Raw genomic sequence first — 26363 nt, 5'->3', positions numbered from 1 at the left:
TTTACCCAATGCGTAGAAATAGGGCTGAAAAGAGACCTCTGTGTTATAGCCTTCCTGGATATAAGCGGTGCGTACGACAACGTTAATAGGGAATTCCTGTTGGCCATACTGAAAGATTAGAGTACCAGCCATGAGATAATTGATTTCCTTAAGGAAATATAGCGAGAAAATAAGGTTGCATGCGATGGGATAAGAAGTACGACAACGGCCGAGGTGCGGTAAGGATTATGGTTAATGCAGAGGTTCATGCCAATATGTGCAGAATTGGTCTTCTTTAACTTAGCATTCATAGACCCTTCAGAGTCATCATAGCACTCCTGGTGCAGTGGTGCAGCAGTTAAGCGGTGCGCCACTGCCCTGGGATGGCAGGTGCTGGCACCGGTCGGACTTGTACGATCTAGGTTGTCTCAACCAGCATCGCGCGACGAATAATTACTTTTAACCTCCACCTGCCAAGCTGCATGACGACGCAATATTTTATGGGTACCATCAATAGTCAACACAAACAGGCACGGGTCTTCGGTCAATAGGGCAAGTAAGGCTTTCGCCTTAAAGAAGAGCGATATCTATGGAAACAATTCATTCGCGTTGATAGTTGGTGTTTTAATCGGTCTACCTAGTCGTCTATTGGAGCTAACTTTGTAATCGGATACATTATGTGATCGTTAGAAGACACATGAGAGGAGAAAATGAAGCCAAGACATTTAGAACTCTCTACAATACTTATATTACGATAATCGAGTTCAATACCTTGATGTGGCGGGATGGTTTTGTTTCACGGCGGGAAAATGACAGCCTTAGCTTTTTGTTTATTTATGCGCATGAAGTTTGATGTTGCCCAGTTACCCGTGCCCCGCCGCGGTGGCTCAGTGGTTAGGGCGCTCGACTACTGATCCGGAGTTCCCGGGTTCGAACCCGACCGCGGCGGCTGTGTTTTTATGGAGAAAAAACGCTAAGGCGCCCGTGTGCTGTGCGATGTAAGTGCACGTTAAAGATCCCCAGGTGGTCGAAATTATTCCGGAGCCCTCCACTACGGCACCTATTCTTCCTTTCTTCTTTCACTCCCTCCTATATCACTTCCCTTACGGCGCTGTTCAGGTGTCCAAAGATATATGAGACAGATACTGCGCCATTTCCTTTCCCCAAAAACCAATTATTATTATTATTATCAGTTACCCAGCACTTTCATGATACCGTCACATGCTGGCAATATTTCTGAAATATTCTTTCCCGAGAAAAAGATGCTGGCATCATTGCATCAATAAGAATTATTACACCCAGGTTTAACTTTACAATATCGTTAAGGAGGAAAGGTCTCATTGTGCTACCTTGTGGTACGCCAGAGTAGTATATTTAACTACAGAGTGGACATCGGTTTGCTGAAACACTTGCATCATCTGGGACAAATACGGTTCTATAATTTTTGAAGCCTATTTGCGAATTCCATAGCAGTTTAATTTTTTTTGCGCATAGGTGTGTGATTTTTTGCATAAAGATGTTTAATATGGGGTGTGTAATTTGTTGTGATTGTAATCTGTGTGTTTTGTGTAAATAGAGATTATGGGAGCTGGTATTGGTCACTACGGCACACCAGACGTTACTTTGAGAAGGTCCTAAGGCTTTCTCTCATGATTTTATTATAGCCGTAGCACAATTTCCCAGGCTTTACGACAAAACGGCGCATCGGTGTCGTCGCAAGTCCTTTGCGACAAACTTCCAACCAATTGGTCGCACTGTAGCACCATCGGCGCGATTGTTGCGAACGGTCCAGCCGTCAACCAACACGATTTCAATGAGGCTGGTTGGTCGTAGTTGTGTATCTGCTAACGAGCCCAAAAAACCCTAAAACATTTTATCGGACATAAAAATACGCGACAGCTCAGAAGAATTAGTCACGATTATAAAATAAACGCGTGATGAAGTGCGATTTATATTCCCCGAAACATTTCTTGCCGATGAACAGCCGCTCTCGCCACACCTACTAAAATCGTTGGCACGTGCGATAGCGGCTACGATCGGCGTCGCAGCGACAATGCGTATGGGCGAATATTATCGTCGGCGTTGCACCATGTAAAGCAACCCTAATGCGTGGCCTTCGTATAATTAAGCAATGGCTGTAAGGGTCGAAACGCAAAATCGCCCGTGTGCTGTGCGATGTCAGGGCACGTTAAAGATGCCCGGGTGGTCGAACTTATTCCGGAGCCCTCCACTACGGCACCTCTTTCTTTTTGTCTTCTCTCACTCCCTCCTTTATCCCTTCCCTTCTGACGCGTTTCAGGTATCCGCGATAGGTGAGAAAGATACTGCGCCATTTCTTTTCTCCATTAATAATAATAATATTAAGAATAATAATAATATTAATTGGTTTTTGGTTAAAGGAAATGGCGTAGTATCTGTCTCATATATAGTTGTAAACCCGAACCGCGCCGTAAGGGAAGAGATAAAGGAGGGTGTGAAAGAAGAACGGAAGGAAGAGGTGCCGTAGTGGAGGGCTCCGGAATAATTTTGACCACCTGGGGATCGCACAGCACACGGGCGCCTTAGCGTTTTTCCTCCATAAAAACGCAGCCGCTGCGGTCGGGTTCGAACCCTGGAACTCCGGATCAGTAGTGGAGCGTCCTAACCATTGAGCCACCGCGTCGGGTCTTTCCCCAACAACCAATTTCAGTTTTTAAGGGTCCCGTATAGCGGGGAAACCGAGCCAATCGGCATTGGCTTGTCGAGGCTATCGGGAATGGTGGAGAGGGTTGCGACGTCACGGCCACGTGACTTCACACGGGTAATGCAAGCACCTCACAACGGTTGCACAGTACAACAGCGATGACGTCACTACACAGTTTCTCATTGGTCTACAGGGTCTTGACTTAAATCCACCTATCTACCTCTGGAAAAAGAAAATCAAATGCGATGAAAACAAAAGCGGAAGACTCGGGACTCGAACCGATGCCATTTCAGCAGTAAACCAGGCACGCACCTTTTGACCACTGAGAAACCTTAACTCAGTGAGATAATGTAGGGGCTTTATGCAGCCACCTCGTACCGCATACTTGGCAACCAATAAATGAACAACAAAAGTACAAAAATTGTTAACAAAACGAACAGGCAACCCTTTTTCGTCATATTCTTAAGGTTCACCTTACGTGTGCCCCAAAACTTTTGCTCGTACTTTACTGGTCTCGAACATAATCTTTGATCCAATCTGTAACTCTATTACAGCCAAGCAAGTGCTTACTTTGAACATCAGTTCTTAATGCGAACTGTGAAATATAGCATTTGATAAAACAAAGAAAAAGACAACAACCTGGCTAGGTTTGAAAAGAGCGAAGGGGAGCTCCTGCGTGGATTGTTTCCAGCATGTGGGTTGTAGTTCGCAAATATTCCCTAAAGCCGCATTGGTTGGGATCAATTTATTGTTTGCTTCCAACGAATGGTATAATGTGCTTCAGGATAGTTTCAATGATCTTCCATTCAGCACAGGACGGTGAAATGCGGCGGTATAGCTGTATGCATTTGTAGTGTCACCAGATTTAAGAACAGGAAGAAATCTAGGAGCCAAACGGCGATTAAAACCTATCACAAAGAGGCGGTGCGTTCGAGTTTAAACAATTGCTTAATTTTCTTTGACAATTATGCTCCAACTAAACTGACTGCAAGGCAACTGTAGGACTAGTGGGAACAGTTCCGGAGAAGAGATTGTCCGGGCCCCTGTCCGCGCGAACAAACCTGGAACTACCAGCCACCACTTACACGACTATCAAAGAAAGCCAGAAAGTTGCAGATTAAAGGCTTCATTCATGAACTGATTGCCTGCAAACTTTGTTATCTGCAAGTTACCTGTAGGACTAGTAGGACCTGCTTTAGAGGCAGTCTTCGTCCAGGCGCCAGTCCGCGCATATATACCTGATTTGTTGTCGTAGTTATCGCCTCCTGGTTTTTCGAAGTACTGCAGCACAACAGATGTGGAATTCCAGTCGTGGACGATAGTCAGGTTCTCATCATGAAGCCTCCAGCGGAGAAGCTGCCGACGCAGATAGTGACGAACGTCCAGAATAAGATTACCAGAGAGAGTGGCGCCGCTGAATCTGGAAATGTGCGCTGTGTCTTAGTTAAATTTCATGGTGCAATGAATAAATGAAACATAACATATCTGAGGCTCAGGCAGCCGTTCGCTGTTTAGTTATAATTTTTTACGTCGTCACCACGACCCGGCCGACAATGTCACCGCGGCCCGGCCCGTCCTATCTACGTCTGAAATGCAGAGGTATACGTTGGAATCTTCATCCTTGGTCGTTGAGAGGGACATACAGAACGCAAGTGAGAATAGCGCAGGAAAAAATGGCAAGCGAAAATCTAGTTTTACTCGAGATGATTGACAGAAGTGTAGGGGATCAGCGATGTGTGCGAGAGATGTGCAGAAACGCAAAAGAGCCAAGTCCCACACGTAAAGGTATGAGTATTCGGGTGACAAACCAAATATGCTTCAATAAGCACGGGAAGCGACGAATGAAAAACACGTCTTCCATGTTTTGGCCCTCCCTCGTACTGGGATTTTTCTCGTAAGCCTGCAATTTGTTCAAATCGACGTAGTGCGGACGGCTTGTGCAATACTGTATGCCCTATTCAATGCAACAAGGTACACGTTTCTGCTCCCATCTTCTCGCCTTGCAATGAATGAAACTAAGAGTTAAACCTTTTGCTAGTTGTTTCAAGAACTGTTTTTATTATATTGGGACAACATAAATATTCAAATGAACACAAGGCCTGCAGTACTGTTTCCAATTTTTGTTTGCCTCGCGTACTCCGGTCACGCTACCTGTGAGACTTGCAACAAGGGTCTCTCATAGGCAGTGCATTCGACCACTCTGAAATAACTGGCATCCAGCAATGCTATGAAGCAGTACCTCGGCTCTGTGGTTATTGCTCCGAGAGCACTACGCTCAATCTTTATGCATAATCAGCCTCGTCTTCGGACCAAAAGGTTGCACATTTAGACAGAAAAGTTTGGCGAAGTGAAAGTCATCCTTTCAATTCTTTTTGAGGGCTGTCTGAATGCCAAACTAACGACCGCTCTTCATTTGGACATCACAACTTCATTTAACACCACCACTCCTTCAAAAGAACATTTCACTCTCAGGCAGCAACTGAGTGGGGCATTGAACAAGTTCCTGAATCCAGAGGCAAAGCTAAGAAACATGTTTGTGCGTGTCTCGGAATTGCCTTGTGAAAGAACTTGATTTTATGTTCGTTACAAACGATAGATGCGAAGTATTGCCACATATAAGAACCAAAACACTGAGCACTTAGTACACTATGACGCACCTGTGAAGCGAGGCGACGCCGGTGACGACGTATGTTTTGCTGAAGCAGAACGCGCCATGCCCGAACTCCTTCTGCTTGGTGCCGTAGAAATTGAAGAGAAGCTCCTGGTTTCCAAACCACGCTGCCACCTGAACTGTGCACCAGGACAGCAGAAGGTACATTTCTTTCTCCCCGTACTCCGGAAACCACGCTGCCACCGGAACTGTGCACCAGGACAGCAGAAGGTACATTTCTTTCTCCCCGTACTCCGGCCACATCTTCAGGAAGTGATAAAGAAATGGGCATGAATTGGTGAGAAACTGGACATCTTCATCCTCGTGCATGTCCGCACCGTAGTCGAGCAAAACTTTCTTCCACCGCTCCAGCGTCAGGTTTGGGACCATTTGGTGCTAATAATAATCATTTACCTTCAACGGCTTATGTGCTACCGTGGTACTCCAAAGCCCGTTCAAAATTTTTTCTTCGAGTTTCCTTGTTTCCTCAAACATCACCAAATCACCTTGAATACCAATGCTGCTTGCTACGTTGAGGTTTCTTTTGAAAAGTTCGAAATAATTTTCCCTGCTGCCAGGAGAACGATGGTGCTCGACTGTCCTCTGGCCTAATATGTAGAATTCCTGCGATGGTCGCAGAAGCACATGCTGTTTTCGCCCACTGGAGCTTACATCGACGCTGAGGATGCCATTCCCAACGAAGTCTGATTGACAGGTGCAGGACGGTCCGCAGAAGGTCCAGATGGTCTTCCCTGAGAGGCCACACGATGTTCGCTGTTTGCAGCGCCAAGACGACGTTCGGAAGCTGGTTACAGTCGGCCTTGGCAACGCATTCGCAACTGAGGTAGAACGCAGCAGCGCGTTGCATTACACTTTGTCCACTCTGGGGTACCTTCATACCTTGAACAATAAGGGACATTCTGGCGAGAGTGTACAGAAGTGCATCGTCGTAGACACTGACCTCATAGCGACTGTTCCAGCCATCGCAGACGTACTGTGAGAAGCTGTCGCAAGGGTTCACTGAGGAGTTGATGGACTCTCGCCGTCGCTTCGAGTAGGCGGTGCATGCGAGGGTGTCGCAGGTCTTGTAGCGACGTTCCTCGATGCGGCTTCTAAATGCCAAAACCACCGTCAAGATGAAGGCCAGTACGACGCAGGGAATCCCGGCGCAGGTCTCTATACACACGCGGCTCTTAGTGACATCAGGACTCTGAAAGAGTGTGTCACGGCAATATGTATAGTCTCCACAATTTTGTGGTCAAATCATCTGGGTGCCCTATACGCCTGATCCTAAAGAAAGGGCATGAGCCTGTATAACGTATGTGGTCTTCTCCTGCACTTGTCCTTCTTAAAATTGTTGTTGTCCATCTGATCAAGTAACGAGTCCAATAATTGGCTCCGTTTCAATAACTGAGGGTATAAGTAGAGGTGTTCGTGCTCTATCCTCTGGTAACAATACCAGGTGACTGCATAGCGAGGCAAAGGTAGATAATTTTTTTCCCAGGCAACGCGTATTCCTTGTACTTTAGCTAATGTTCTTCGTATAAGTCTTGCACTATACACATTGTTGGAACGGAATGTTTTACAACTCACAATTACGACATTAACTAGTCTGTTTGCATCAGTTACTCTCCAGGTAAAGATTGTCGAACGGAGCCGTATTGGATCCTAAAGGGCAACTTGCCTTGCAGCTGATGGGACCAGTTGACGTTAAAACTTGTTCATGCCAAGGAAGTAACGAGACATTTTCGCTTAATTTTCCTGTGTTAAATGTGCGTGCAATATGATGACGTTGTTTTCTCCAAACCACAATGAGTCGTTCCAATTCTCGGTTATATCATTCACAAAACTATTAAAACATACTGGAAAAAAAGTAATGCAATACTTCATTACAGGACCAGCCATTCCAAATATCGTCACCATCATCAGCCTGATTACGCCAACTGCAGAGCAAAGACTTCTCCTATGTCTCTCCAATTAACCCTGTTCCCGAATATACAAAGCTTCAGTCCACACTCCGCAGAGAGAAAAACGGCAACGAGAGAGTGACGCCAAGGCTATTTACTGCAATTAATTTTATAATGATGTCCTGTAAGCGTGCTCCGTTCCAGTGCAACAAGAAAGTATCAGCTGAAAAACACTGGGCCATGTAACGTCGTTTCTCCTCAACTAGAGAAAAAAAGCATATTTTTTTGAAATCCAACAGGCTCTAAGCAGGGCTCTCTGTAGGCCCTAACGAGGCTCGTGGTCGAAGGAGTACAGAACTTGTCACGCTATAGCTCACGACAACTGGTTGAAATCTATCTTCATTTTACGCTGCACGTTGCTTACCATAATTTTAAACCTGAAGGCTTCTGCCCCTCTTCAGGGCGCTCCACGGTGGGCTGGGCCTGTGCACTCTGGGATCTTGCGTTGGGTTGGTATGCAGGGCTGCTTGGCTTGGTCGCTTCCTCAGCCTCGACGTCGGCTTGGACTCGAGTCGCCTTGCATATGGAGCGCGTTGTGTGATGCGGCTCTGTGTCAGTGCTCTGGACTTGCTCAGCTGGAACGGCGGTGGGGTCACCAGGAACATCGCTTGGGGCAGCACCTATGTCGTCGCTTGCTTTTGGAAGCAGCGCTTGGCCCTCGCTCAAAGATGGCTTATTGGTACCCTCTGTTTCTGTGAGGCCGAGAGGTTGTAGTCGGCTCGCGTTGACGACGCCGCGCCCAGCAGTCGGGAGGTGGGCCAGTGTTGGCTGCTGATCTTTTCTGATGGTACCAGGAACATCTGCTGCTCTAATTGTCGGTGTTTCGGCGAGGGCTTCATGCGTGCCTGTCTGGTCGGAAGTCTGCTTGCCACGATCGGTGATTTCTTGTGTTCTTTTGCAGCTGTGACGTTCGGGTGACCTCTTGGCACTTCTTTGCTTCTTACACGATGTTGTGGACGAATCTTAGTCATTTCCCGTGTCTTTCACATTTTTAGGTGTTTTCTTTTTCGACCTCTTGGAGATTCGGGAGGACCTTGACGCCTTTGTGGTTTCCTTGGACGCGGAGTCCTGATCCATTGAGGATACTGTAGGAGGGCTAGCTTCTTCTTCACCACGAGAGTACGCTATGTGTGGCCACGTTTTCTCGTGACCACGAGAAAAAGTAAAGAAAGAAGAAGATACCCACTAAAGCGCGCTTTCGACTAGTGTTTAATTTTATTTTTGTCTAGGAGTCTCGCGATATGGATCATTTTCGATCATGCACTCGCGTACTTCACCGGCCCGTAAATCCTTTGCCGCTCGGCGTCCACCTTTGTAGACACCATTTTTTAACATACCCGCCAAGGTAGATCAGTGGTTAGGACCTTTTGCTAATTAACTGTAAAACCCGAGTTCGAAAACTCCGTTTCGGTGGAGGCAAAACGCAAAAGGCCCCGTACATCACCGGCCCGTAAATCCTTTGCCGCTCGGCGTCCACCTTTGTAGACACCATTTTTTAACATACCCGCCAAGGTAGATCAGTGGTTAGGGCCTTTTGCTAATGAAATGTAAAACCCGAGTTCGCAAACTGCGTTTCGGTGGAGGCAAAACGCAAAAGGCCCCGTGTACTCATCGATGTCAGGTCATGTTTAAGATCTTCAGGTGGTCGAAATTGTCCCGGGGACCTCCACTACTGAATCTATTTCTCTCATCTTTCCAACATTCCCACCTGCCTCTCTTCACTCACGGCGTGGTTGAAGTGTCCACCCAGAAGTTAACGCTAAGTTCTTGCTTTGCTTAAAAGCTGTTCTTTTTAATTTTTCTCAAAGCGTCTAGCCTTCTATACAGGACGTCAGTTCGGTAACTTGGTCAAAATGCTTTGGAATATGGAAATGCCACTGACCATCAAAGCCTGTTTTTTGCGAAAATGTCTGGGGTGATGATCGACCCCTGGCAAGTACTTGGGTGTCCATGTTGCTTATCGTGAAAGCGAGCACTGCTGGACTTTGCAGACTATGGAGAGAGCAGAAAAGTAGAAAGGGGCCAGCCTCTAAATGTTTGCCAGATCTATTGTATGTAACGTCTTTTTATCAATACACTCTAATGTGTAATGCAAGTACTGCATTGTTCCCGTCTAAGCTTTCAGAGGCTACACAGGATTTTCGCAGAGTTTGTATGCGGTTCTGAATGGGAGATATGCAGCAGAGCGGGTAAACTTGTTCAGCGGGTAAACGAAGGACGCTGGGACTAGGTCCTGTTTTTACGGCAGTTGGTAATTCGGTTTTTGTTTTTTCGACAAGTCGATGATCCTTTCCTGCGCACGGTGTTGCAAAAGCTACCAGATTGGCTGTGTGCTACCAGATTTTGTTGCGTCTACTAAAAACACTTCGGTGAGGATTTGTGGTTACAATAAAGCAATCGTAACAAGTGTTCCTTTGCTGGCATATGTTCTTCCAATGAAGTAAAGAAGAAAAAGAATGGTACCGGCCTTGTGCGACGTTGCTTTTCCGGAGCCATTGTACTGGACCTTTACACTGGAGATCCAAGCAGTTACGTTTTAAAAAGAGCCAAGAATATGGAAGTGCCGCCAGGAGCAAAGACCTTTTATTTCAACCCATGTACTGTAACGTTATCGGTTAAGAGTTTTTTAGGAGCATGGAATTGCTTCTGCCATGGAGATTGCATGTTTAATTTGTTACAGCCAGCAACAACAGACCGTGATTTCTTAAATTGTTCGGAAGGAATATTACAACGGACAATAGACAAACAATTTCCATTCGACTAATACGGCATTAGCTACATATACGTAGAGAATGAAGTCGGTAAACCAGTTGATTAAGTTAAGCTGATGTCCCTCCACTGTATATATGGCGCTCCAGAATGGGAGGATACCACTCCCAAGCCAGACCTGCTCAAATTTACTTTCGTGAAATTATGCATTGGTTTGTCTTAACCCATAAACAGGCGTAGAAAATTCCCGAGCAGCTCTCAACAGTAGAGTCTTTAATACAGCTGCGCGAATTTTTATTTAACAAAACCAACCTTTGGCTGGCTGATAACGACGTCATTGTGTGCATATAAATTATGTTCTGCGTGCTATTTTGGTTTTTACATGTTGCTATGCATTGCGTGTTTTTGTGAAATGTCATGCTATGCAGAAGCTGGGTATTAGAAAAAAATTTCTGTGGCGCAGTACACTATAGCATTGCTTCAGAACGCGTAAGATAGCAGTTCCGAGTCAAACGTTTTTCTCTACACCTTAGATTGTTTTCTTAAGTGTTCACATTCTGCAAACCGTGTGTAATTTTCCCTTTGGGGTGTGTTCACTTTTAGGTCGCCTTCCAAGAGCTTTTTGAGCGAACATCGCGTTTAAGCCACAGGATAAAAACCAATTTTTCTTTTCTTTTTCTTTACTTGAGCAACCATTTTTCGCACTCCTAAAATAGTTTACTATTTCCCATCCCGCTGTGTTTACCTTGTATACAAGTTGTATTATAAGGGGCTTTGTAGAAAAATTTGACGTTTAAGAAACTTTCAGACCACTTAGGAGACAACACCAGGAATTCGCACGCTGTACTGTTGAAATGGAAATACACACCAACTACATTTATGGATTTCGATAAGTTGCACGGCGTGCCTCGGAAGTTCTCGGAAGGTTTTTCTAAAGGATACTCGACAATAGACCATATTCACACTATCAGTCAGGTGACAAAGAAAAACGCAGATTAGAACCTACCCCTATATATATATATATATATATATATATATATATATATATATATATATATATATATATATATATATATATATATATATATATATATATATATATATATATATATATATATATGTATATAAATTTTTTAGATTCAGAGTAAGCATTTGACTCATTTGAAACCTCAGCAGTCATGCCGGCATTGCAGAATCAGGGTGTTGAAGAGCATGTATAAATATACTTGAAGATACCTTTAACGGCTGAGTGGTACCAAAATCGATGTCCAGCCATAATTGACCGGGCACAACACGATGGCGGCCCCTAAATTTGGCCCGGGTGGTTTACAAATTATGTTCCCGGCCACCACCGAAACTTCACCTCGGCCGATTTCGAACGAAATCGATGTCCAAACGTAACTGATCGATCACAACACAATGGCAATATCGAAATTTAGCCCGATCCACCTTCGTTTAGACCAAAAAATCTGTCTAACAAATTTAGCAGTGGCTTAGCTCGGCTATGCCAGGATATACGTAGCGTGAGCAGCAATTTCGCTCTCCTTCTCTATGGCTATACAGCACTGGCAAACGCCCCGCTATACGTATACCCCCATTGATACCTCTGCGCATGCGCACAAAATTTGAGGTGCTATCAAGCTGCTCCGGCGCACGCAGCGTCAGACTTGTCTAGTTCACAACGGAAGCGCACTGATGGGCACGCGCCGGCGCCTATGCGTGTGTCTGCCCGCGCGGCGGCGGCGGAGCGCGCGGAAGCTGTGCGCCGTGTGACGTCACTGCTCCTCGCGCATACGCAGCACGGCACGGCTCTCCATAAGCCACGCGATACTGCTCAACCTCAGCAAGTGTAGCTCACGCTACAATATAACTGACCACGCCCGACACGATGCCGACCTCTAGATTTGGCCCGGGTCATTTCTAAAGTTTGCCCCGGGCCACCTGCGAAATTTTACAAGGTCTATTTGGACCAAAATCGATGTCCAACAATAACTGAGCGTGGCCTACGCGATCGGCCTCCAAATCTGGTTCCGGCCATTGTCTAAATTTGACCTTGGCGATTTGTGAATGCTTTCACATTATTATATAGATTTAACCAAGTTCCAACCCTGTGGTGTGTCATTTCTATCAAAGGTACACAATGATGGCTTACCTTATGACCCTTGATCTTTGAACCTGAAAAGAGTGTCGTGGTGGCTCTACCGTGACGTCACGTGACATGACGTCCACGAAGGGCGCATACATAAACACCGCGTAGCCGCGCTTGACTAATTAGCCATGGAAGAAGAGTCGGGACCATCTGTCTAGCTATGCCAGGGATATCGCAGACCTTTGGGTATAACCATGGTTACACCCTGCCTAAGTTTTTATTATCTGCCTTAAAATGTGCCTGCAGCCCACGCAACTTCAAATATGATGTTTTTGTAGTTCGTATGTGAGCGTGATGAAGGATATAAGTTCAAAATATGACCCTCATTTATTAACTCTTTTTTATTTAAAAAACACCCATTTGATACATAAGGCGGAATAATACGTCCACCAAGCAAGCGTAGTGAAGACATTGCTTCCTGAGGTGTCTCAAGGAGCGGTCACCGCAGAAGAGAGCGTTGAGCCTGCACACAGAAAGGGGAAACGAATTGGAGGCCACACTGAAGCTCCGGCATAAGGTTTGATTTAGTTTATGAAGGTTTAACACACTGAGATATATTAATCTATGAGGGACGCTAGTGAAGGGTTCCGGAAATCTCGACCACTTGTGGTTCTTTAACGTGCCCTGGCATCACGCCGTACACAGGCCTCTACAATTTCGCCTACGTCGAATATCATGACGCGATAGCGTGATGGTTTCATTCCTATATATGCAAAAAGTCATTCTCTCTTTTACATTCATAGATCCGTGGGAGTGCTCATACTCCTCTGGAGCAGTGGTGCAGCGGTTAAGCGATGTGCCACTACTCTACGATGGCAGGTGCTCCCAGCAGTGGGCCTTGTGTGACCTAGGTTGCTCTTCTCGAGCGACCAATCATTCTAACTACAGCCTGTCACGGTGGCCAGTTTGCTCACTTAAGCCCCGCATAACGGCCATGACGCGATAGCGTTAAAGCCCATATGCCCATTCCACACTTCACATTCATATATATCCCTGGGAGTCCTCATCCCTAGGGGCCCTCATACTTGCCGCTGCGGTGCGGTTAAGCAATGCGCCACTGCCCTGCGATGGCAGGTGCTACCACCGATGGGGCTTGTGCGGTCCAGGTTGCTGTTTTAATTTAACTCCCACCTTCCGCTGTGGTCAGTTTGCTCGCAATCCACTGGGAAGATTGTGAGGACTCAGTAGGCCACGTGACCTAGGGTTGCTTCTGCGGGTATTTTTCGGTCACAACGCCAACGACGATTATGCCAAAGACGACAGCGACACCGAATTTTCTGCAGAGGAGAGCTTGACGCTGTCGTGTTCAAATTGAGGCCCCTCTCTTTCAGTGAAGAAAAAAATTACGGGACTGAAATGCTGTAGAAAGTATGGAAAACATTATGACACGTAACAACAAGCCTCCAGCACATGCTTCGTCGACCCTCTCCGGCAGGAAAGATTATTTCCGGTTGCTTCGAACAAATTTGTGTTGCTGCTAGAATTGGCTGAAACCAGCGGCTTCCTGAAGCCTCGCTAAAGGAACTACTTCCTGTACACTTGGCATCCTTCTTGGGGAAGTTAGTATTCGACTGCAGTAAATTTCATTAAAAGCACGTTATCCTAATAGATACAGTTGCAAGTGGTTTATTTTGACCTTTGGAAAATAATCATGTGGACAATAATTCCTATTGTTATTCCTATTTAATTTTCGAAGTGGATAATAATATTTAACTTAAAAAATAACCAAACCGAAAAACCGAGTGCTGTTTTTGATGTTTATTTTTGTACAAACTGAAGTTGCTAAGTGAGCATGGAAATTTCCGCTTTCAGAAATGGTTTGAATGGGCAAATGATTCCACATAAAATGCCTCTGTTACACGAGCTGCTTTTGACCTTCCGGTTCGAGCGATTATTGTAACGAACCGAATGGGGATACTGGGAGTTTAACTTGCTGTTATATCTCTAACAGGAGAGGTGAGTCTACTTTTTTACTACATTCCAGTAAATCGGGAAGGGGTTCAAACGGCACATCTGAATGTCAAGAAGTATTCACACGCGTCAGCAAAGGTACTAAAACTAAAAATAAATTACTGATCCCGGATTTACCATTTTTGTCACCCACGAGACTTCCAACAAAATACACCTTTCCTTAGATGCTGCACAGCTATAGCTTAAGTAAAGTGACCTGATCGTGTTTTATGAGCAGCGATTGCATCCACAAGGTCTGTAACTGCTTAAATACCACTTTCCATTATAAAATTCAGGTACGTATGTACAAGCATTTTCTTATGAAACGACAATTTATCCAAGGTCTCAACGGTCATATTGCCGAACTCCTTCCACTTTCCTAGTTTGCCCGGAGGCAACAAATATGAGACCCATTCTTTGCCGGCACCAGCCCCAATTTTTGAGTGACACACACCTACAGATTGTGCTTAGTGACACTCTCAGAAATGACACTACTTGCACTGGGGAAAACCAAAGGCTCATTAACCTATGCATGAAGCGTGGCTTGTCTCGTCACTGTTGTCACCACAGTGGTTGACGCCATCGCATGTCAAGTTGCTTGAGATGCAGAAGCTGTTGAGACACTCAAAGTCCCGGCACTTGAGACCTGTAATCACAAATAATGGCAGCTGTTGAACTGATACAACAAAAACACAAAAGCAGTGCTCTAACAAGTGTTCGACATAATGCATGCTAGAAAGGCACTTAATTTATGACTGAAATTGAGAAAATTGTCCTTGTTTTATTGATACCTGAAGTTCAGGAAGTCAAAAATATGTCGTTAAAGACAAAAAGCGAAAACTGCAAATGAAAACGTTTATGTGCGCTGTTGACATCCGAGTGCTGCACTTGACTTGAGATACACTGCTGCACTACTCTCAGGCTATACAAACACTGCTGTGGTGCACAGCTTCACGCAGCACAAACTACTGTGCTGTGTAAAAATCTCGCGCACCTCAGAATATTTCCATCATGATAATTTCGGGCTTCTCTGCAAATCCATGTCACAGTGCACTTCGGAGTAACTAGCTCCAAACTGCTGTTTCTCACCGATAGTTTGGATGTCCTTGTAAGCAGTGATGATTAGTTTGAAGCCGTTTTCTGCTGGACTTGAGTTGTCCGTGGTATACTCGAGGGTCACAAAGTTCGTAAGCGTGAAGATGGTCCCCACATCCGTGTGGGTGCTCCCACATGAAAGGTCCACCTGTGGCCGCAATGAATATGGTGACCGGAGCTCACAAATTGGCACCAGAGAAAATTCGACTGATATTTTCCTCCATTGTGAGAAATTTTCAGGAGAAAAATTTTCTTACAATGTACTGATGTATGATCCTGAATGCAATCTGACATAATGTTGACATGAATGCACAATTTAAGTTTTCCTCAAGCACTCTAAAATTGTGCAGCGTGCTGTATGTACACATCTTATGATCAGAATTTCGTAGTAGTGTCCTGTGTTGTTCATAACAGGAGTAGTATGTTTGAATAAAATTGCCTAATAGGCAACAGGCTAACCCCGAAATCTAACAGCAAAGGATTCGAAGTTGTAAAGTAGTGCCCTTTATCACGCAGGGTGACAGTGAAGGACACTAACAATTTTTTCCTTTATCGAGATGAAAATTGTTGTAGCATGAATGCAATAAGAGCACTGTGCTTGAGAACTGCACCAAGCCAATATTTCTCACAAGAATATTTTCATGACGATTCATTCATTCATCCAGAAATATTTTTTGCATTTTAGCCAAACCAGAATTACTTGCGTGAATCCAACAAGAGACCAATGCAAGAGGACAGTAAATTTATCGTGTACTATGGAAAGAATTCTCATTATTAATCCCATACAATTATATCTATGAGTGGTGCATATATCTTTTCACTCTAGAAAATATGATACCTCATATGAAAACTGCCCTACCAACATGCAGTCATTCCACAAGTTATTCAAGAAATATTAGAAATATCTCTGATTATCACGGGGTGCAGTTGAATGCTTAGATTCCGTGCTTGAAGATTTTCGGCGAAAAAAGACAAATAAAAAATGTCATGGTAATTACCCATAGGCCTAGGAGTAACAAATTGCATTCGGAGGTGTGCTTACATATTCCTTTCTTAACTTCTTGTTCATTACACCGAGAACAAGCCACATTGTTAGCTCCAGGAGAAATCATTTGTCCACAACAGATAGGAAACTAGTCGATTAATCATTGCAATAGCACGGACTTATATTAGAAAGTAGTAATAATTCTCTGATCTTGCTTTTTTTCTCTTCAGCTACAGCCGCCAATATTTTATTGCGAAAACACTAAGGTTGTCTCACAAACATTTCCGGCTACTCTCACTAAATTCACCGATTAGTCGAGAGAGGTCAGACATTGTGACGCCATCAAAATCTGTCCACCACGGATTGTGAGAGAATTACCCTGTGTCACGTGGCAGTTATTATTTATTGGTCCAGAGGGGTTACGTGTCGTCATAACCTGGCCACTATTGCACCTGAAAACCTGGCCCCGGGTTGTCAGCTACCTTCTCAGCGTGGCAAGTGACAATGGAATAAATTCAAATTGGTTGCCACTTTCCCACAGTGGAGCTCCGCATACCTATTAGGGGAACTCAGGAACAGCATCCTGGGTCTCGCAAGCCCCACCAGCAGCTGTGTTTGAAACTGCCACCTGCTGGGGCAGTAGCGCATAGCTTTTAACTGCTGCGCCACTGCACCAGAAGTAATATAAGGACCCCCCGCGATCTCCGAGTGCTATTGACAGGGTCTTAACGTCATCATCACCACGTCACCACCAGAAGAACAATAATAAAGAATCACCAAGTTTAACAATCTGAGGATCCCCAACATTTGGTAGTTGGCCAACCCCCAATTTCAAAGGACCTCCAAAATATTCGAAGCAGGCCCACCCCCCAACAATGCATTAAAACGGACGGACTAAGCGGGAATTAGTTGGTGAATTAAGGTAGATTAGTGTATAGGATTAGTAAAATTCCATTTGATAATCAAATTGAATGCACTAGAGCATTCTAGGTGATTGATACAATGATATAAATGCAATGGAACAGGTTCTAACCAGATTTCTGGCGGGAAAATTGCAGGGGGAACATTAGGCACTCATTGTAGACGCCACTACAGGTAAACTAGATGCTATCGCATTTTTTAAGAATGTGGTTAACAAGGCCTTCGTCTTCCGCCCCCTTGCATATGCTTACATGTTCCTTCGGGCTGGCTTCACTACAAAGATTATCAAAGAAAAGTGACGCTAGCTTGCAAGCAATGGTCTCATCTCTACACTATAGTTGATAGGACATAGCATTTGCATATTATATCACAGTTCTTGTAAGAGTTTTGTAAAAGAGAGGCACGGACACTTCGATTACGCGTTTCTGCTAAAAGATATGTTCTCTACAAAACATTCATGTATGCATGCTAGTCACGGCCGTTAACTTCCGATGAACACTGCCTAAATTGTGCATGCGCGCGGCTCTAGTGACAGAAATTATATAGATGGCAAAGCAACGCATTTTGCCCTGGTTTTTAAAAACACTGAACACAAAGAAACATCCGTAAGGAGACATTCCAGCACCTTGTGATTCCCTATGGGTTGGGAGCCATCAAAAACCTTTAGATGATCGTTGCAGTCCAAGGCCAGCTTTTCAAAGCGAAGCATGAACCGCTTTAAGATGGAGTCGGTCTGGAAGACGATAAAACAGTCCCGGTTGTTCTCGCTTTCTGACGTCAGCACGGCACCGTCAATCGTCCTGAAGATAGTGTAGTGTGGGCCTGTCATGCACAGCGACGAGGTATTAACTGCAAAACATAATAAAATAAATGTTTGCAATATAAACTCTACGTAAAAATTTTAATATTTCATTTCTTGCATGGGAGGCCTGAAGAAAAATGCCTCGCATATATGCAAGAAAATGCATGCATCTTTCATGATAATTTTAGAACAGTTCTTTTCCTCCTCTCCCGTTGCCATTCCGTCTATTCATTTTCCGTACCTGTCTCACCCAACGTTGAGGGCTTAGATAGCCTCGTACCAGCTGACGGAGTAGTTGACTTTGGCGACCCTGGCCCAGGAAATTCTCTATGCTTAATATCCTCTATGCACTGAAATTAATTTTTCTTTCTCCCTCACTCTTTCTTTCATGCATTATAAATATATTGTCGCGACAGAATTAAACTTCATATAATGCGTTGCCGTACTTGCGTTCGCCGCAAAAGTGGCTGACTGGTCAAGAGGACAATTCAGTTAATCGGTTTTCTAGTGAACAAAATTCGCCTCTTTTCAGACGTCTTCTATAACTGGAGTTACTATGCCGCATACAGCATCTGTTTGCCTCAAAAAACCCATTTTAAAAAATTAGTAGCAGGCTTCCCTGAACTACCTCGTATATCTGCGATTGACGCATCCGCAAACTGCGTGCATAGCTTAATCGGTTCAAATGTGCAGATCAGTGGATTCACAAGCAGAACCCATGTATCAAGGCACATGAAATCACGCTCCTTTGTCTATTAACCGGCAACGATGCACTTTCGACGCCGTTTCGTTAGAAACATTCATACTTGGCAGCGCAAAAAAAACGAGGACAAAAGCGAACGAGGAGACACAACACAAAGAAAGGGGCGACAGTCTGAAATTCACATTTGAATTACCACAATCAGGCTCCATCCAGTTCCTAGACCTGAGGATTGATTGCCACGCGAGTGGTGTGTGCTGGGAGTATCGCCCACGAACGGAAAAGCCCCTCCTCAATCACAGTTCTGGTCATTCGAAATTGGTAAAAGCCGGCATTGCTACTTCTTGCCTAAAAGCTTCTCTCTCAAAATCCTGCTCCCACAAGGTTGGAACAAGCTTCCTGGGACAAACGCGCAGGTTAAAGGAAGCAGGTTTTCCTGATCAGACTCTGGCTAGGGTCACTGAAAGGATCTTAGCCAGGTCAGGCAGGCCCCCAGTCATCGCGAAAGAGAACGGTGCGGAAAAACGATTGGTAGGAATCCCCTACGTGCACGGCATTTCACAGCGCCTAAGAAAAGTGGGGGCGAGGTACGGGGCGAAAGTTGTTTTCACCGCGAAAAACAAACTCGGTGGTGTGTGCAGTGCTGTGCGCAAAAAGATTGAGCATGGTGGTAACCGCGCAGTGAATGATTGCACGATAGCCCGCAGAAAGAGGCTCAGAGATTGCGACACATGTGTTGTGTATCGCATTCGACTTTCATGTGGTAAGAATTACATCGGCCAGACTGGTAGATGTATCAATGAGCGCCTAGTGGAACACCGCAGATCTCTAAAAGGTGCTGTGTCCTCCAACCTCGCTTTGCACTTCAGGGATTGCAAAGATTGTTTTCTTCACCTTGACAGGACAAGTATCTTGTTCAGGCACAAAGATATGGCATGCCGGAAGCTGATAGAAGCTTACTTGATTAAGAAAGAGAGAGAAACGTGTGCCCGCATCACCGTCGGTCAGCCTGCAGGATAAGGAAGTTCCTTTTCTGCGCAGTTTCTTGGGGGCATGTAGACAGTACGGGGAGTTGGCCTGATGTGATTCAATTTGGTTTTCCTGTTGCTGTGGTGTTCCTTATCACGCAGGAATAAAATGTCATTGATTTCTTTGTGCACCGGTTGTGGCGGTTCCTTTTGTTGTTTTTGTGTTTTATCACGCCTATAAAGCTTCCTTTCAGTGAATAAAAGTTCAGTTGATAGTACTGCTAATGTGTTGTGTCTCTTCGTTCGCTTTTGTCCTTGTTTTTTTGCGCTGCCAAGTATGAATCCACACCAACTAGCCCAACTTTCTGTTCTTATCGTTAGAAACGAAGGCTCTGCACTATGTAGCAGCAAGAAAGACAGTTCCGAAAACGTACATTCGGGCAGGAATTAAACGCCATGCATGCATTCTCTGCACTTTTCTACTTTTCAGCGAGATATTTCTTTACAACTTGTTTACGAATCTCTGCTTCGGTAGACGCTTTAAAGAGACGCATGAATCAGGCCAGTTGCTTGCTACAGCTGAAAGCACAGAGGTGAAATGAATTGGTTTTTGATATGTTTTTTGGGGGAAAGGAACTGGCGCAGTATCTGTCTCATATATCGGCGGACACCTGAACCGCGCCTTAAGGGTAGGAATAAAGGAGGGAGTGAAAGAAGAAAGGAAGAAGGAGGTGCCGTAGCGGAGGGCTCCGGAAAAATTTCGACCACCTGTAGATCCTTAACGGGCACTGACATCGCACAGCACACGGGCGCATTAGCGTTTCGCCTCCATAAAAACGCAGTCACCGCGGTCGGGTTCGAACCCCTGTAGTCCGGGTCAGTAGCCGAGCGCCCTAACTACTGGGCCACCGCAGCGGGTAAAAGAGGTTAAATATTTTGACTTGTTCACAGGCGCTGTTTGCGTTTCATTTCATCCTTACTGTGCACGCCCCAATCGCGATGCCATTTTGGCTCAGCTAGCTTTAAAAAAACGCATTAAACGAATGTAATTCACGTTTCCTATGATTATTATCGCTCCCGGCGTTAGCCAGTAGAGAACTAGGATTAATCGCTTCACATGCGCGCAGTTCCCAATTCTTGTCACAAGCAAGGCCGCCTGATTTTCAGCGGAGCACAGCAGCTGGGTGACAGCCTGCAACGGCATTGCGTGGGTGATCACCTTTCCCATCACCAGCGTTCTTTTTAGAGGGGCCCGGAGGATCGACAGAGCCGTGCACATTCATGAGACACACTAATGGCGCATGCATTGCGCCGCACGGTGGCTAGTGCGGAGTAGAACTCTCTTATGCGCAGATACTCACAGTACTTGTTCGGGTCCGCGAAGGCACGGTGCATGCATATGAACAGCGATAGCAGCAGAAACGGAATCACGGCGAACGACATGTGGATTCGCTGGATGTTGGACATGATCAGTCTTGCCTGCGGATCACGTAATGTCGGCTTTCCCTCACGCCGAGCCACAGCCTCTTCGGCTCGCCTCCACACGCGATAGCACTCCTCGCACCATATATGGCTAGCCGACGCTTTCCGCCAACGGATGGCGCCGCGGCAGGGGAGGTCTATGATTAGCGACTCTCCTTCGACGGTCGCAAGCGCTGCCTAATCGCGCCATTAAAAATACTGCGCACCACTCGGGGTATACGAACGGCAGACTGGAATATCTGACAGGAAATGTATCCGGCAACTGCAGCGCTGAATCGTGCGATAGCGTTCGCGTGCAACTTGTGCCTTCCAAAGCAGCAAGCAGAAACTCCAGCAGCAGGGACCTGAGAACAGGGGAAGGGGCAAAGGGGGCGGTCGACCCCCCCCCCCCCCCTCTCCGCCCGGTCTCCAACTGCTTGCGCTCAGATAAAAGCTTCAGTTCAAGTACTTAATTATCCTAAATAACAGTGTGCCTGAGCCAGTTGGCTTCGTAGGCAGTCGTAAAGCATTTGTTTCAGTAAGCTAAACAAGTCATGTCTTTACAGGCTGTCTCATCCCTGTTCATGAGCATGATTAGATGATCTGAAAAAGCAGAATTGGCAGCAGCGTCAGCGCTTAGTGCGTACCTAATCCCGTCAAACTTTTGTTTTTAGGAAACTGCTTGCTCTTTGTTCTCCTTTCATTGAAGGATTGTTGTGCAAAATGGCGCGCACGACACAGACAGAGATAGCCGCGCTGAGAGCCGTGACCGACGCGTCAAAACGTCGGAAGTTAAGGAAACTTTAACGTTCATAAATAAGGGATATGAATAATTCGAAAAGCAGCTTAACGCAGTTCTGGAGGAAAACAAGGAATTATAAAAAAAGACCGTCTTCACGAAACATGAACAGAGAATGAAGGAGTATAACTACACTTGAAAGTAAACTTGTGCAGTGGCAGTGGTGAGCGACAGACACGTCTTACAAGTTTTGCGCACTTTTTCCAGGTTGGTGCACTTTTTCCCCTCATTTTAACGTCAGTGTAACTGTCTTACCGCCACTGCTGCTGCCAAAACTGTTGATACGCGAGTTCAGTACTTTGAAAAATGGCCAAAGAACTTCAGAAATTGTTTGAGGACCTTAAGCGTGAGATGAAACAAGAGTTTCGCGAGCTAAAAGAAAGCTTCGAGCGAGAACTCAGGAAGGATGTCAGAGATATTAAGGCCAGCATGAGTTTCATAAACCAGTGCTATGAGGAAATGAAAGCTTCCGTGAAAAAAGTTGAAGCAGAGAACGAGGCTCTGAAAGAAAGTATAAGCACGTTGAAGGAAGAACGCGAAGCTCTCTATGCGCAAGTAAAAGAGCAGGAATCCCGACTTATGCAGAACGACCAACACTCGCGGTGCCTGAACGTCGAAATTAAAGGAGTGCCACGGGTAGACGGTGAAAACTTGCACGAACTGACAAAACAGTTGGGTGAAGTAATCGGGACGCCTCTGAAGGACACTGACATTGAAGTCTGCCATCGGGTCCAGACCGCCGGAAATTCTACCTCCCCTAACATAATTGTGCAGTTTACTCACAGAGCTCCGCGTAACTATTTCTTAGAAAAAGCAAGAAAGCACAGGCTAACGGCTCGTGACCTCGCGATAGAACAAGATGATAAAATTTTTGTCAATGAGCACCTGTGTCCGGCAATGAAACGACTCTTCGGTGCTGTAAATGCCGCGAAAAAGGAACGAGGATGGAAATACGCCTGGGTCAAGAATGGAAAAATCTACGTTCGCCAAACTGAAACATCAACAGTTATTCCTATCACTAGCAAGGATCAGCTCTCGAGGATTGCTTAAAATGTTCCAGCTTATCTGTACAGCTTGTATGCTCTAAACATGGATTTTCTACCACAGCAAATTCCTAAATTGGCCAAAAAGAAAAAACCTGCCCTATCATTTTTTCATCAGAACGTTCGATCTTTAAGAAACAAAGATAATGAAATGCATGCTTTGCTAGAAGTATTTGAAATGTCTTTCACTGTGCTCATGCTCACTGAAACATGGTATGAACGCGAAACGGCTATATTCTGCCCATCTGGTTATCAATGCTTCTATCGAAATCGTCACGACAAAAGAGGCGGTGGTGTTTCTATCCTGGTAAAAGATAATCTGCTGTGTGATACCGAAGAGAAATTTTGTGCTGTCACTCCTGATTTTGAAGTGCTTACCTTACGACACCTTGACAATATGTTTTGCGTGGTCTACAGACCGCCATCTGGTACCTTTAGCCGTTTTTTGGCCTTCCTTGAAGAACTTTTAGAATATGTGACGGAGCAAAAAGCACAGATCTTCTTAGGTGGAGACATGAATGTGAACATGATTGTACCTACTCCTTACCAGAATGACTTGAGCCTTACCCTTTCTACTTATGGCCTATCTAATGTAATCACCAACCCAACGCGTATCACAGAACAATGTTCTACATTACTAGACGTATTTATTACCAACGTTAACACAGACACTACATTTGCTGGCACTCTTTGTACAGGTATAAGTGATCATCTGGGAACCTTTTTATTCATAGACAAGCAATTTCCCATCAAGTGGAATGAACCAAAGCCCACATATCGTCAAGTTATTACATCTTCGCGTCTTGAATCATTCCGCCAGGATGTTGAAAAACAAACATGGGATGCCGTATATGAATGCCATGAGAGCAACACAGCGTACCTTATCTTTATAAGTATCCTTAAGAAAATATACCACCAGCATTTTCCAGTAACACAAGTAAAAAAGCCAAAGAGAGCGCGAAAACCTTGGTTAACGAGAGAACACCTGAGAATTGTCCAGCATAAAAATGCGTTGTATGCCAAATTTGTAAAAACTAAAGATTTAAATATACTTGCAGAATTTAAGAGCTACCGGAATAAACTTACGTCTACGCTGAGGAAAGCTAAGGATTCATACCTAATAGATATGTTCGATGCTGAAACTACACTGCGTCCAGATGCAGCCTGGCGCAAGTTGAACTCTTTGGTGCGTCCCGGTACTCCTACGCTTACACTTGGCACCTTTAAGCATGGTGAAAAAGAGCTCTCCGGTGTTCCATTGGCAGATGCTTTCAATCACTTTTTTATTCAGCAAACGAAAGATAATGAACTCGATGGGAGTTGCAGTAGAAACTACGCTCAGTACGTGCGAGGAAACGATAGGACAGGTTCGCTGTTCTTGGCCCCGACTGAAACAGCTGAGGTTTTCTCTTCCATCAATAACTTGAAGAATAGTAAAACGCTGGACGTAAATGGCTTCCAGATATTGCCCGTAAAATATGTACTTGACATACTGTGCCCGATTATTACCTATATTTATAATTTGATTCTCTCTACTGGGGTTTTCCCTACAGGAATGCAAATTGCTCGAGTGATACCCATTTTTAAAAAAGGTGATAAGAACCTATTTACAAACTACCGACCGATTTCTATACTGCCTGTGTTTTCCAAAGGCATCGAGAAAATAATACATCACAGAGTGACTTCTTATTTTGACGAAAATCACTTATTTCTAGATTTTCAACATGGATTCAGGAAGAAAAGATCTACAGAGACAGCACTTCTAACTCAAAAAGAAATTATAATTAAGGCATTCAGTGAAAACAAGCTCACCATGGGTATTTACATCGATTTTACTAAGGCCTTTGACCTCATAAATCATGATATTCTTCTTTTTAAATTGGAAAGGTATGGTGTGCGGGGCCTAGCGCTAACCCTATTACAATCTTACTTATCTCACAGAACCCAATATGTAGATATAAACACAGCATCCTCTCCTACCCTCCATATAACATGCGGAGTGCCCCAAGGAAGCATTCTTGGGCCTTTGCTATTTTTAGTTTATATAAATGACATCGTCTACAGCGCTAGTAATGTTCAGGTTGTGTCATTTGCAGATGACACAACTTTTTTTGTCACAGGTATTTCCGAGGCCGAGGTTGAAAGCAAAACAAGCGAAGCCCTTAATAAACTGCACTCATGGGCAGATGCAAACTCCTTGCGCATAAATCCGTCAAAAACACAAATTCTGTTATACCTCCCCAAGGGAAAGAAAATATCTAGGCCTCTCAAAATAGCCTTAAACAGCCAACCAATAGAGCTTGTGACTTCTGTAAAAACACTGGGCGTTATCTTTTCTCACAACCTAACTTGGAATGCGCACATAGAACACATTTGTTCGAAAGTTTCCTCAGCTCTAGGTATACTTGGTCGCTTTAGACATATTTTTCCAGTAAGGGTAAAGATGTTGCTCTACAACGCGTTAGTACTAAGTCATATCCAATACTGCAGCTTGGTTTGGGGAACAACAGGGGTAACAAATCTTCATAGATTGCATTTGCTGCAGAAAAAAGCCGTCCGGTCCATAGCAAATGTGCCATTCCTTTTCCCCACAAGAAATATCTTTATAAAGTATGATATCCTTCCAATCTTCGCGTTATACTCTTACAGGCTTCTATTATGCTATAAATACTCTTCACAACAACGTGACAATCCCTTTATTGTACTTGGACAACTGAGAGAAAAAAACAGCTGCCGTAACACTAGATACAAAGAAACTTGGATCACTCCAACACCAAGAACTTACTCTATGAACCAGTCCTTAAGTTACAACCTTCCCCTCTTGCTAAACAAACTAATCCATGACAATTTTGATATTACCAGAAATTCAAAACACAATATCCGTGACTACTGCCGAGACAATTTCAATCTGTGAAAGAAGCAGACATGATATATTTTAGTATATTTTAGTGATGTAAAACATTTGCTTTGAGTACATGTGTGTATTGCGACTTTTGTTTTGCATGTGTGTTCGCGCTTCGCGTAAATGTGGATTTGCATCGGATACCCATGACATTACTAATTGATGTAAATGATGTGACCCTCGCCTTCCTTCTGTACTGCCACTGTCTCAAGGAGTCGGGACCTCCAGTCAAGCTGTTACCACAGCTTTTAGTCCCGGCTCCTCCTTCGTAAGAAAGGAAAATAAACTTGAACTTGAACTTGAGCAGTCTTCGCGACGGTGCAAGTTGGAAGTAAAAGGAGTAAAGCGTATCAAGAGAACCTTGAGACGATTGTACGGAAAGTGCGCTTTGCCGTAGGTGAGGCGTTATCTTCTGCTGACATCGAGACCTGTCATCGGGGGCCAACACAGAGCACAGATGCAACGAACTTTAGTGTGCAGTTCAGAAGCCTCAAGCTAAGTTACTGTGCTCTCGAAAAGGCCAGGAAACAATGCCTCTCAAATGACTCATTTATATTGGCGCCTTGCACAATCCAAGCTGAAAACCCTCCTCTTAGAGAT

At 44.7% G+C, this 26363-nt stretch overlaps 1 protein-coding gene across 1 annotated transcript; it reads right to left on the bottom strand.

Annotated features, from left to right (window-relative positions):
• Positions 1–12459: 12459 nt before the first annotated feature.
• LOC144108868 (uncharacterized) lies at positions 12460–21167 on the bottom strand. The gene is made up of 5 exons (XM_077642096.1): positions 20920–21167; positions 17714–17937; positions 15177–15330; positions 14614–14733; positions 12460–12600 (listed from the first exon to the last, which is right to left on the bottom strand). Exons 1-5 carry the CDS (start codon positions 21023–21025, stop codon positions 12566–12568), a joined length of 639 nt encoding a protein of 212 aa, XP_077498222.1. The 5' UTR covers positions 21026–21167; the 3' UTR covers positions 12460–12565.
• Between the last annotated feature and the right edge of the window lie 5196 nt (positions 21168–26363).

This window comes from Amblyomma americanum, chromosome 10 (assembly GCF_052857255.1).
Source record: "Amblyomma americanum isolate KBUSLIRL-KWMA chromosome 10, ASM5285725v1, whole genome shotgun sequence".
Classification (NCBI taxonomy): Eukaryota; Metazoa; Arthropoda; class Arachnida; order Ixodida; family Ixodidae; genus Amblyomma; species Amblyomma americanum.
The sequence above is the reverse complement of the archived record's forward strand: the minus strand, read 5'-3'. Positions and strand labels throughout refer to the sequence as shown.